Consider the following 13,555-nt stretch of genomic DNA (forward strand, 5'->3'; position numbering starts at 1 on the left):
TTTAGCTAAGAGCCACCTTTAATAAAATAAAAACAAAAATGTTAAGACTCTGGTCGAGTTTTGCATTACAATGGCAAACGAATGACGCTTCTAACCGTCACCACAGTGTTAAATTCAACAACAATATGGCCATTTCCACAAGACTCGCATCAAAGAGTAGTCGCTGAAAGTGTAGCATGAGGAGACCTTACGCACCCCAGATATGGCCAGCATAAGTTCAAATCCCAGCCAGGGTTGACTCAGCCCCCATCATCAACTCTATTGCCTCTGTGGTTACTAAAACGAGTACCACGTTGATGACGCTGCAGCCAAGAGGTTATGACGATGGTCACGGATAAACCACGGAATGGCAGCCAAGGAATTGGGGGTACGCGTGTGACAGGACGTCGACTGAGCGTGGAGACGAAGCAATTCAATCTGTTCGTGAGTTCAGGCGCTCCTTGTTTGTTACACCGCAGGTTCGTGAGAGAAGGCGATCGCTTGAGGAAGCCTTCATACAGCGGTGGATTGATCAATGCTTGGCGATGTTGACGATGATGATGATGCTGCTGCTGCTGCTGCATCACTTGGCAGCAAATCCAGTGGTTGTCCTTTTCCACGGACGTACCTCGGGCCAGAGGAACATGGAAATCACACCACTGGCTACACGCTCATTTGTGAACGATGGAACACCAAAGAACTTTTTTTTGTACTCAAAGTAGTGTCCCTGCACATGTAACAGTTTTTTGTTCTTCAAATATTAATAATAACTTTTACTATGGAACACATAAACGACAGGTGGTTAAAAAACAGGACAGCAAAGTCAGGTTCTCTTTGTTAAATGTATGCAGTCGGCATAAACCATGGGTGGAGATAATTTTCCTTGCCGCCATAACATAGACAAATATCCCCCGTATAGCCTTTAACATACTGTTGGGGCAAGTGCTGTTAGGAAGCACCTCTTAAGGCCGGGACGGCACACGAAGAGGGGTGGGTGGCCAGCACCATGCCCGGCCGCCTGTCTCCCCAGTGGCGATGTTTAATACACACCGCACCAGGTACATACTCATGTGAGGCCGAGTCGACCTAGGGGAGGCTCAGGACCGGTTCGGATAATCGTCGTCGCTGGCATTGGTAGCCGTCAGCGGGAATCGAACTCTCGGTGTCGCCGGGTTCGTAGCGGGGTCTGCTAACTGCTGCGCCGCCGCTCCCCACAGCTGAGACGTCATGGCTAAAACGGATGAACGACGCACGTCTAAGCACAAGTTATCCAAGAGTAATGTGAAAAATTACACACCGCATATGGGGGGGGGGGAGGTGGTTCCCTGGCAGCAACAGAAGCGACTCGAGCATGACGCTGAATTTAGAAACGGCGTTGCCAGGTCAAAAATATTGCCCCTTCTTCGGAGGCTTAATTTTTCAATCGGGTCACCGGTAGAAAGACTTTCTCAGTAGGTGGGCACACGATTCGTAAGCCACAGTCATCGCGAGAGGTATACTGGAGGTGGCGTGCCACGTGTGGAAATATTTTCCAGCTCGCCGACCCGGACAGACCCGGCTAAAATGAAGGCCTGAACTACGGCCAAAGGCGCATTAACCTCACACTCCCGTCATCCGTATCAGTGCAAGAGGGAGGTCACCGTGACACTGGCCTTTCGAAGCGATGACCCTCACGTGGCGGCCGCGGGCCGCTACACAATAAAGTCGTTGCGACATTGGGCCCGTGTGGGCAGTTAAAATTCAGCATCAACTTAAATACGGCGGGTCCTTGATGCTTTTAAGATCCTTAAATGGACTTACTTCATCCGGTCTCTCAATTCACATGAAGGTTAAGGCTACCCAACATCCCTGGCTGGTCCCGGCTGCGATTTCGGAAAAGGCCTGTTCCTTACCACCAACCACCACCTCCCCCCAGCCTAACCTCACCACCATTCTCCTTTTCTAGCCAGGTTTTTGCCAAAATCATTACACGAATGCACCCGATCTCGTCAAATGCTAAGCAGGGTTGAACCGGATTTGTACTGGGATTACAGACTGCCTGGGAATACCATTTATTTTAGGATTGGACTGCGGAGATGACCTGGAGATGGCAGTACGATGGATTAGTGAATCCATCTGTGCGGAGCTTTGACTGTTATTCTCTCTTCTTAATACGTAGTGGGTTAACTCTGGGTACTCTGGGTTTCATTCCGCATAAAGAAAACAAATATCATTCATGGAATTGAACAAAAATCCAGAATGCCCCAGGACCATCCTGAATAACAGTGCGGAGTCTTGGGCGAGTCTTTCCTGAATAAAGATAATTATTGTTAAGGTGTTCCCTTCTTTTCTCCCTTGTCTTCCACCTGCAAAACACCACCACCCTCACGCCACACAAAAAAAACCAGGGCATATTTCTCCGTCAGCACGAGGTCTATTATCTCACAAATGTGCTGCATTCTACCGCAACAAACTTCAACGCCGCCCTGCCGATACCAGATCTCGGAATAAATCAACTCCTGCCACCCGAACACAAGACGCCAATTCCCGGAGTGTCCCTTGCCAACCCTGGACAGGTGGCAACCCGGACCTCATGTCCCCACTCTTTAAGGGCACATTTGCTAGAGAAATATCTAGACATGCGGTCACATTCAGACGCTTGATAAATTCATTTATATTATTACCAGTTAATAAAAGGACATTGGAAATTGTCCCATGAGCTTTACTCTGTACCAGCTAATGGTTATAAGCACCTACATATTTTTTTATATTTTATATATACAATACGTGTGCATGTATGTGCGTGTCAATCAAACTGAAGGTAAAACCGGAGAGGTCACACAAATTGTCACTGGCAGGCTTGCGAGTCGTGTGGCTGTTGGTCAACGTGTGTGAAGTTGCGTTTGTTGTTGTTGTGTGCGAGGTTTGTGGACGCGATCGTTGCCGTGTGTGTGTGTGTGCGTGACTGTGCGCACGCGCGCGTGTGTGTGTAAACTTGCGCTGGTTATTGGTTATCGTGCTGTGCTATTCACGATTCGGTTGATGTCAGAACTTGTGCAAATATCCTCAAAAATAGCGGCGCGCAGCTTTCACAGGATACGAAATCAAAAGGCGGTGCAGCCAACCGCACCAGCCGCTGCTGTTTGCTACAACCGTGGACGCACTTCGGTCAGGCTCCAGAACTCCTGGCGCACAGTTCGAACGGTCTCGGATGGACGGACAAAACGGACGGACATAATTCCAAAACAAGACGGCCGCCGTTGTTCTCGCTCGCTTGTTCGCTTGTTCGCCTGCCAATCAACGCGACAACTTCCACCCGCTTCTTTCTTCGTAACAAACAACGACGACGTCAACTCGAACATCAACAACAACAACCAAATACCAACACCGCCGGCGCAGCATCTCGGCTGGCGTCGGATCACAATTTCTGAGAGCGAGAACGACATTGGCGATTGGCGATGGCGACGGTGGTGGCGGTGGTGGCGGTGGTGGCGGCATCGTCGTCGTCTTGGGAGTTGGGGGGTTAGAGGGTTAGGCCGCGACGACGCAAGACGACCCACGGCGACGCCTCTCACGACGACTGCTGCGGCTCCACGTCGGACCACAGGAAAGCGAGGAGGAAGAGCGCGATGTCCGGCGACATCCAGTACGACGTGTGCGACGTCACCGCCGACCAGTAGCGGCTCTCCACCAATCCCTCGCGCAGCTCGAAGTCCATGCGGTACTCGAGCTCTACCGCGGGGGGAGGGGGGCCTGGGAGTGATGGCAGCCGGGGGGGGGGGGGGGGCAAGAGACAGTAACCGGAGGATACTCAACGCTTACGATGGGGAGAATGTTTAGAACAACAAAAAAATAGAAACATCGGATTGATATATTATTACTATGTATTTATAGAATACCTTATTTGAAGGTGCTTTTTTTCAACAAGTATAACATTGTACGTAAGATTATAGTGGTTGAAATAATAAAAAAGGGGGTTGTTATTAAAAAGTTGTGTTGGTAGTTATGGTGACAGGAGAACAGGTGGCAGTGGTTAAAGAGAAGTGACAGAGGTTGAGGTAGTAATAGGTTTTTACCCTTTCAACTGGTACAAAAACTGACACCTTTATACAAGGCATCATTGTTTGCAATAACCACAACACAAGCAGTCAAAATGCAAACAAAAAGAAACTCTGATAATGATATGCACTGTCCTTGAAGCCTTTTGGCGTCATCTGGTCCAACACCAATGGAGACTAGGCTCTAAGAAAAGCTGTCTCGGGTGTGGACCAATAAACTTCAAGGACACTGCATATCATTATCAGAGTTTCTTTATGTTTGCATTTTGACTGCTTGTGTTGTGGTTATTGCAAACATGATGCCTTGTATAAAGGTGTCAGTTTTTGTACCAGTTGAAAGGGTAAAAACCTATTACTATATTTTGCCACTGGTAAAGGAGGTCTCATAGTGTAGAGGTTGGTGTAGTGATAGGGGTTGGGGTAGGCCTGGTCATAGCTGCAGGGCAGAGGCAGGGAGAAGCAGTAAGATGGGCTACGGAAAAGAGATGATATACAACACAACCACAAAAACAAGGAGTAATCTTATGAACAGCTGCATTTTATACCATGCCTAAATGCAATCACCTCTCCAGACGCTTCACAAACATAAAACCAATTAAAGAGAAAATGAAATCATGCAAATGCACGCATTCTGTAATGCTTTGCAACGTGCCTTTGTCTGAGTGTTTAATTGTCAGCCATGAAGCCGATGGGGGAGCCGTCAGGGAAAAAGAGCATCGGCAAATTTACAAATGTATTCCTTCACGCTCCTGTTTGAGTTTCCAAGTTGTAGGCAATAACCCCTTTGATCAACGTGGCCGGTTTGCAAAAGGGTGATTCCCTCAATCCAATACAACATTACACTCAGGAGGTTTAACGTACATCGGATCATCTTCATGACAAATCATCGTGCCTCGCCCGTGCACAAACAGGTCCACGTACACGTACTCCTCCGCCCCCCCCCCCCCTTCCAATACGTTATCATGTGCACCAACAGGGGCTTGAGCACAAACACGTCCACGTCTACTACACCTCGTGCTCTCTTTTAGCCCCGCCCCCCCCCTCCCAATACGTTCCATTCATTGGCTACCACATTCTGATAAGCTCCCCCCCCCCCTCCCCCTTAACTTGTATTTAAGAACTTGCATCTTGGAATCCCTGCCTCACTTCAAACCCGCCGACCGAACCTCCCCCAACCACCCCCCCCCACCCTCTCACCAGCTCCTTCCTGCGCCGTAGCCTGCATGGGCTCCGGCTCCGCCGAGTTCGGCAATCCGCCCGGCGTCTGCCTCACGCCCACACCGTGCATCAGCGGCACCTGCGCCATCAGCCGCTCCGCGTCGGGCATCCCGATCGGCAGCTCCATCGGCAGCGGTGGCGGCACCAGCGGCAGCAACGGCAGCAACGGCAGCAGCGGTGGTGTTGTCGGTAGCTCGCCCGACTCTCTGCGTTGCTCCCCGTGGCTTGCAGATGTGGATTCGCCGGTCGGTGAAACCTCCCCGGTGTCGGCGTCGCCCTCGGATTCTGTGACGCCTGTACCGTACGACCTCGACAGGCGCGACAGGATGATGCCGCCCAGACCCTTTCCCAGGGTGGCGGCACCTGTAGGGGAAGTACACGTGAACACCGGCGTGTACGCGTGTCCACTCACTCACAAAGACAAAGGTCCCCCATATAGCCTGAACAGACTGTTGGGGCAAGTGCTGCGAGCGAGCACCGATGAAGGCCGGCACGGCACACGAGGGTATGGGTGGCCAGCACCACGCTCGACCGCCCTTGTCTCCCCAGTGCCGATGTTTACACACCACACAAGGTACTCATTTGAGGCTGAGTCGACCTAGGGGAGGCCCAGGACTGGTTCAAATAATTGTCGCTGGTGTTCTGCCCGTGAGCGGGAATCAAACTCGGGTCACCGGATTCATAGCACAATGGGCTAACCACTACACTACCGCTTCCCACACAATATAAAAAAAAATGTGAATTTCTCATCGATTTTATAATTTTTATCTTGTCAGAAATTTCCACGGGGAAAATGAAAGCGCTCAAAATTCATAAACAATTAAAAGCCTCGATGCATTTTTGATGGTGTGTAATCTTAACCGGCGCCATTAGACGGGTTCTGTGACATCGGATGCTAAACACACATGGGATCACACATTCATTTGTTTCCAGTGCAAAAGAAATACAAACGAACTCAGCCTGGCCTTTCCTAGAGCATCGGGAGTATTTTTTGATTATAATTGCTTCTGGATTTTTTGTTGACAAGACACGCACACGATTTACAACTGTTCCGAATAAACTTGTTTATTCTTGGATATCACTCGGTGGCGAGTGATATCCAAACCGAATCATCGGCCCCCAGCTGTAAGGTCCAAACAACCACCATAACTGACACGGCATGCGGGGGGGGGTGGGGAGGCCTTTATCCGGCAGTGGATTGACAATGGACTGTAGGTTGTTATTTAATTGTATCCTTTGTGGTCATTACCTGGACACTCCCGTCGCCCCGGCTAGTTCACACTTTGTTTACCCCATGGGGTACCCTTGGTTTAGATCAGAGGTCGGCAACCTTAATGAGCCGCATACGGCTCATTAAGGATTGTTTCGTGACAGTTATTTATTAAGCACCACCGTCTGGTATTTACCACGTGTGCATTGCGCCTCTTGAAAATTTTATTTTTTACCGAATTCGAAATGTTTTTATCTTCTTGTTGATTTGGTTGCCGACCCCTCATCGAGACCATCTTGTTTCTCTGTCGCTGTTCTCCGTCCCTTTGTTGATGCTAAGATGCGTTCGTTCCGCAACGTTCAGCCTTTGGAGATGCAATTGGCAGGAGCGATGCAAAATAATATAAAGTTATTGTTATTAGATTTGTTATTAATACGACGAAACTTGAAAATGCTTCAAAGGCCCCGAGAAAACGAAACGTGGAATGCAATCACACAGTTAGTATCACAAATTCAGTATGCGTTGCTGCGAGCCATTATGGGTAGAAGCATAAAATTAGCTGGGCTCCGAAGCGTGTCGCCACATATGGATAAAATATATTGTCTAGTCTCACTTGTTAGTATCAGGGTGAGATGACCGGAGGTCTCTACATCGAAAAAATTAACTTCTCACATGGTTCCAATTCACCAATGAGTATTTCGCACTCATAAACGTCTCATTACTGCCACTGGATTCTGTGCCAAAGGTCGAGTAGCCTGCGGTCCCCGCCATGTCAGCGCGCTCGCTGCGTCACAGCGCGTCGCACGTAGCGTCAGTTTTCCGACAGCAGCTTCAATAACAGCGTGACAGCCGAGAGAGAGTTCTGCTCTCATGAAGTATACGTTGAGGAAGATACGTTCTGCTCCAGTTGCGCGCGTCCCGCTCACCCATGATGCCGGCTTTGCCCAGGTTGGTGAGCGATTCGCCGTAGTATCGCCGCGGGAGTGCCGGGGAGCCACCGGGGCTCACGGGGCTGTCGGGCTCCCACGCCGGACCCGCCGCCGTCCCGCCGCCGCCACCGTCGGCGCTCATCCATACGGGCCGCAGCGAGTCGTAGCGCGGCTGGCTCACCGCGCTGCTCCAGTGGATCTGCACTGGCTGAATGGCGCTGTAGTGGCGCAGGATGAGGGGCTCCAGGCGGTAGGCCTACTCAAAGGGGAGAGGGGCAAAGGGTTTGATGTCAACATTAAGGAGTCCTGAGCGCTTCCCCGCTGGAGTGGGCGAGGGGTCGTGCCGTGATCCGACTGTTTGCCCCCGAGACAGTGGTGGAATCACTCGGTCGGGTTGACGCTTGGCGACTATCGTCGTCGCCAGGCCCTACCGGCAGGCTAATGCCCGCCTGGTTTGCAGGCCAAATGCCGAGTCACCTCGTGCCGCACAGGAACCGCCGTCACTGGGGAGTGCCCCCTTTCAAATGTTTGAGACGAGAGTCGATGTACTGCAATGCGTTCTTGAGACGTGCCGGCGTATAGCAGGGCGCTAAATCTAAAATAATCATCATTGTCATGACTATAATGTGCATTTATATAGCGTCTCGTTGTGGCTGGGCAAATGAGTGAGAAGGTAGGTAAATGGTTGGGGGGTTGGGGGAGCAGAGGGGGTAGGTGGACGGGTGGATGGCTGGCTGGGTGGATGCGTGGGTGGCTTGGTTAACTTGATCAGTGAATTAGAAGGTAGGTGAATGGGTGGCTGTATTGATGGGTGGATGGGGCTGCGTGGGTGCGTGTGTGGGTGGGTAGCTTAGTAGGTGAATGGAATGGTAGGCGAATGGGTGGCTGGACTGATGGGTGGATGGCTGCCTGAATGCGTGTGTGGGTGGGTAGCTTGGTAGGTGAATGGAATGGTAGGTGAATGGAATGGTAGGCGAATGGGTGGCTGGATTGATGGGTGGATGGCTGCCTGAATGCGTGTGTGGGTGGGTAGCTTGGTAGGTGAATGGAATGGTAGGCGAATGGGTGGCTGTATTGATGAGTGGATGGGGCTGCGTGGGTGCATGTATGGGTCGGTAGCATGGTAGGTGAATGGAATGGTAGGCGAATGGGTGGCTGGACTGATCGGTGGATGGCTGCCTGAATGCATGTGTGGGTGGGTAGCTTGGTAGGTGAATGGAATGGTATGCGAATGGGTGGCTGGATTGATGAGTGGATAGGGCCGGCTGGTTGAGTGGGCGAGTGGCTTGGGCACGTGGTGGGCGAATCAGTGGAAGACGCTGTCGTAGTGTCAGGTGGCACAAAAGCGCCGTGAATTCAGTCGCACCACTGGGTCGGTCGGGTGGAAGATGTTGAAGAGGCGGCGGCACACGCTGTTGGGTAGGATATGGTGGGGGGAGCCGCTGCTCCCCGGTCGCACCCCTCGCAGGGCCAGGAACACCGCCAGCGGTGACCCCATGCAGAAGAAGTTCTCCACCTTCACACCAGACATCCAGCTCGTCAGCCACGAACTATCCACTGCTTGGCGTCTCCAAACATTTTTGCGTACATACTACCGCCTCCTGGGCACGTGAGTGGGATACACGGCCGGGGTGATGGGTGGTGGGAGGTGTGACATCGGCACGACGCAGGGCACCCGGTTCCACGCTGTGGGATGTGGGTGATGTCACAGCCAGCCAGCCAGGAATCCAGCCAGCCAGCAAAACTTTGTATTAATATCGTATGATATGAAATCCTCTGAGCCACATGGCCACTTCATGGACTTTCGTTTAAACAGAGAACAGTTCCACGATTTCATTTGAGACATTTTAATATGTGGGTAATCATTCGTATAATCAGGGAGTGGCTTTTGAACTCGGGCAAAGCGTGTCCATCAGTTGGGACTGTAAATTCAGATTATAAATGACATGTTCTAACTTTCTTGTTGGTAAGGCAGAAATACTCATGACATACCGCAGCGTCAGACACACTCAGACAAAATTGAACGTGTATGCTTTTCGGGACCAAACTCTGACCAACTCGGTACAGTGGCAAGATGTTAACTCCCTTGCCTGGTATACAGGAGGCCGTGTGGATGTTCTCCCCATGGTTGCGTGGATTTTTCTCCAGGTGCTCCGGTTTTTCCCTCCACATTTAGAATCAACATGCATTTAGAGTATTTGGCTGCTGCTATACCTTTCCACGTGATAATAAGCCACTTCGTTGAGCTATCATTTGTGGCCAAGTTGCTTCTGAAAAACAGCTATATAGCTCAGAGGGCATTACCTGGTGAAATAAAAAAAATAGCTCGTTAATATTTCTATTTAAAGCTTTCGTGACTGCAGGGATTCATCTTCTTGGTTCTTTCGGTAAAGTCACGTAGAAGGGAAATAAAAAAGTAATACATTTTTTTATTTTATTTATTTTATTATTTCCCTTCTTTCGGTAAAGTCACGCAGAAGGGAAATAATAAAAAGAAACCACGTTTTTTTATTTGATTATTTCCCTTCTTTTGGTAAAGTCGCGCAGAAGGGAAATAATAAAATAAATAAAAGAAAACACGTTTTTTTATTTGATTATTTCCCTTTTTCGGTAAAGTCACGTAGAAGGGAAATAATAAAATAATGAAAAGAAAACTTTTTTTACTTTATTATTTCCCTTCTACGTGACTTTACCGAAATAACCAAGAAGATGAGCTCGTTAATAGTTATGGTACGGTGAAGGAAAGAGTCGGTCACTGGCGGTACGGGAGGAGGAGAATCTTGAGCTTGGAGCGCAGCGCGGACAAACCTGGAACTGGAGCCGCAGTGCTGATCGCTGGCTGGCACCCACCAGCCTGTGCTCCAACTGGTCCAGCCTGCATCACAAAGGGAGTCATCGCGGAAAAACGAGTCGCGCAAGCGTCCGTATAGTCGACGGTGTAAGCAGGGCTGGTTTATCTTCTTCGTTCTTTCGGTAAAGTCACGTAGAAGGGAAATAATAAAATAATAAAAATAAAACATGATAAAATAATTCTCACGACGTTTCGGCCACAACGCAAGCAGCCGTCCTCAGGTGAAGAACAGGTCTGTCGGAAAGACAGCGTCTGAATTCCGACAGACCTGTTCTTCACCTGGACGGCTGCTTGCGTTGTGGCCGAAAACGTCGTGATAATTATTTTATCATGTTTTATTTGTATTATTTTATTATTTCCATTCTACGTGACTTTACCGAAAGAACCAAGAAGATGAATCCCTGCAGTCACGAAAGCTTTAAATCAAAATTCAGGGCTGGTTTCCTCGTTGAATATCTGGTTGACTGGAGGGGCTTGCATCCGCGACAAGTGGCCAAAGCCACTGGGCGAGAGGTCGACTGGATGTCGTGTGCCGGCCGAAATTAAGCCCCCGATTATATTCCCTGCAGAAAATGTGAAATCCTCAAAGCTGGAATTTCAATCAAATTAAGTGTGGAATTTTCATGTGGCAGGTGTATTTATTGTATTTTTTTTTTTCACATTAATTGGTGACCAGGCTGAAAGCATTAGAACGCTCTACACTTGAGGATCCAGTTTCATCACGGGCAGCTGAAATCCAGATTCAGACCCAGCATTTCAGCGGTACAGTCTCAGCGTAGAGAAGACACGGCCATCGTGAAACTTCTGAGCGAGTCGCACAAACACCCAGGCCTGAAGGCTTGAACTTTGATCCCAGCAGTGATGGCTCAGCAGTTACAGACACAGCCATTATAAACCCCCTGAGCAAAAGACACACCGAGTCCCAGAGCTTGAACTTAGGATCTCAGCAATGCTAGCTCAGTGTCTCCCAACATAGCCATTACGAACCCTCTGTAAGAACAACACACCCAGACCCACTGTCAAACCCAGGATCTGAGTGCCTTCTCAGCATGAAAGTCACAGCTACTATGAACCGACTGAAGGAGAAACACACACACACACACCTAGCCCCAATATCTCAGTAGTGTCGTCTCAATTTCACCGACACAACCATTATTATGAACATTCTGAATTGCACACAACACACACTTTCTATTTGCTTCATTGCTGTAATTTATTTTTCTTTTTGCAATGTTGATGACTGAGGTCACTCTGGAAAATGAGACTCAGCACCTGCTCCCGTGAGTTCTCACCTGGTTCAACAAAACAACATCAACGTGAACTTAGGCTCAGGATCTCAAACGGTGTTGTCACAATGGCCACAGACACCACCGAGACACTCAAACACCCACACAAGGGCTCTAACCAAATATTTCAGCAACACAGACATGGCCAATGTGAACCCCCTCCACCCCACAACTACTGGGTCACCTTTCTCGCGTCTTGCGCAGGTCGTCAAGCAGTCCGCGTTTTTCTAGGCTCATCCATTCCCGCGGCGACTCCATGCCACCACCGCCGCCACCGCCGCCGCCACCACCACCGCCAACGCCGCCACCATCGGCACCGCCGACGCCCCCACCGCCGTCATCGCCGCCATCGTTCTCGCGATCCCCACGCTGCAGCACGCGCTCGTACAGCTGCAGGGGGTTCCAGCCGGTCATGATGTCGTAGGTGATGACGCAGCCAAGCGAGTGCGCCAGCAAGGACGTGCGGCTGCCCTGCGCCACGAAGCCCGGGTTGCGCGAGCAGAAGCGTGCGTGCAGGCGGTTCAGCTCACTCTGCAGCGCCTTCAGGATCTGAGCGCCGCAGATTAAAATAAGATTTCGAAAAAATCATACCCACGACAAAAATTAACCACGACGACGGTGCCAAGATAGCGAAGCACGCGAGATGGTCTTAAGCGGAGGGGCACAGCGCTAGACTAGCACTGCTCAGATCCTAGGTTCAGACTGAATGACTCACGGCAGAGGTCGCAAACGGGTTTTCATTCCTTACCCGTACCCGTACCCGGTCGCACCAGGGTCGCAAACGGGTACCCGTACCCGGACGTACCCGTACCCTATCCATACCCGGCCGGGTACGGGTAGGGTATGGGCATCGGGTACCTGATTGCGACCTCTGGGATGAAGCCATGTTGCAGGCGCGGGTGGGTTGATTCTAGGAACTTGAATTGTGAGAAGAGACAAGACGTTGGGAAATGAGTGACAAACAGTTACTCACCAGTGACTCACGGCCTACCCGTACCCGGCCGCACCAGGGTCGCAAACGGGTACCCGTACCCGTAGGGTAGCCGGGTATCGGGTAGGGTACGGGTATCGGGTACCCGGTTGCAACCTCTGACTCACGGCCGCCTCGTCTCATCCATGCTGCGCTCAGCCACCACACGCATGCTGCAGGTAACAACGCTTACTCCCCTTTCTGCTTCTTCCACTCGCCCTGCTCCCACTTTGGAATTCCCTCCTGCCCATTGCCTCTTTTCGCAAGCTCTTGGGGCAGACAAAATGGGAACCGGAGAATTCGGAGAGGAAACCCATGCAAAAACAGGGGGAGAAACAGCCAATCCTCATGCGGAAAAAGGCGCATGAGTCGGGAATCGAACCATGACAGAGCGATGTATGAATGTACGTTGAACTTCTTTTGCACCGTATGTTGCCAACCGTGCTAATCGGAGGTTCGGGGGAAGGACAGCAAACTAAACACAAAAAGCAGTTCTTAAGGAATTAGTTTCTTATTTAGATTTAAGAATGCATAGCTCCAGTGGATTCATAATATCGGAAAGAAGAGCGTTCCAGACGGCCGCAGTTATTCTGGTTCATGGAATAGTTATCAAAAAGCCGCTGCGAGGATAGCCGGAGTTTGCATGAAAAGAGCTGAACCTCAGAGCTGGATCTCAGCCAATTTAAGTGCAGAACCACGAATTGTATTGAAGGCAGACAGACCTCGTCGCGATACAGAGGGCTGGTGTAGTAGAGGATATCCATGGCGCTGCTGTTGAGCATGTCCCGCAGACCCCGCACCTTGTCCAGCGTGATGTAGTCCACCGTGTCTGCGGCGTAGCCAAACCGCAATGGTGATGAAGACGGCGGCGACGACGATTGTGATGATGTCAGAAACGATGATGTTGATGACGATAATCACGATGATGATGAACATGCAAATGACCGTGCTACAGTGATGGTGACGAAATTATGATTACGGCAACAATAATGTAACGTCGATGTTTTAAGATTAGAATTATGATGAAAATAATGAATATGATGATGTATTGATGCTGACATTACAATGATGATAA

At 50.2% G+C, this 13,555-nt stretch overlaps 1 protein-coding gene across 3 annotated transcripts in view; it reads right to left on the bottom strand.

Annotated features, from left to right (window-relative positions):
• DDHD1 (DDHD domain containing 1) overlaps window positions 1–13,555 on the bottom strand; it is a 34,427-nt gene continuing 20,872 nt past the window's right edge. For 2 of the 3 annotated variants that reach the window (XM_078606177.1, XM_078606178.1), the window contains exons 7-13: window positions 13,203–13,309; window positions 11,695–12,059; window positions 10,182–10,248; window positions 8,740–8,889; window positions 7,371–7,629; window positions 5,214–5,597; window positions 1–3,711 (exon numbers count right to left, since the gene is read on the bottom strand). In XM_078606177.1, the coding sequence (XP_078462303.1) occupies window positions 3,530–3,711; window positions 5,214–5,597; window positions 7,371–7,629; window positions 8,740–8,889; window positions 10,182–10,248; window positions 11,695–12,059; window positions 13,203–13,309 (1,514 nt within the window). In that variant the 3' untranslated portion in view covers window positions 1–3,529. The remainder of the gene's footprint in view (window positions 3,712–5,213; window positions 5,598–7,370; window positions 7,630–8,739; window positions 8,890–10,181; window positions 10,249–11,694; window positions 12,060–13,202; window positions 13,310–13,555) is intronic. The other variant, XM_078606180.1, reaches the window with a different exon arrangement.

This window comes from Lampetra planeri, chromosome 25 (genome assembly GCF_965212315.1).
Source record: "Lampetra planeri chromosome 25, kcLamPlan1.2.h2, whole genome shotgun sequence".
Taxonomy (NCBI): domain Eukaryota; kingdom Metazoa; phylum Chordata; class Hyperoartia; order Petromyzontiformes; family Petromyzontidae; genus Lampetra; species Lampetra planeri.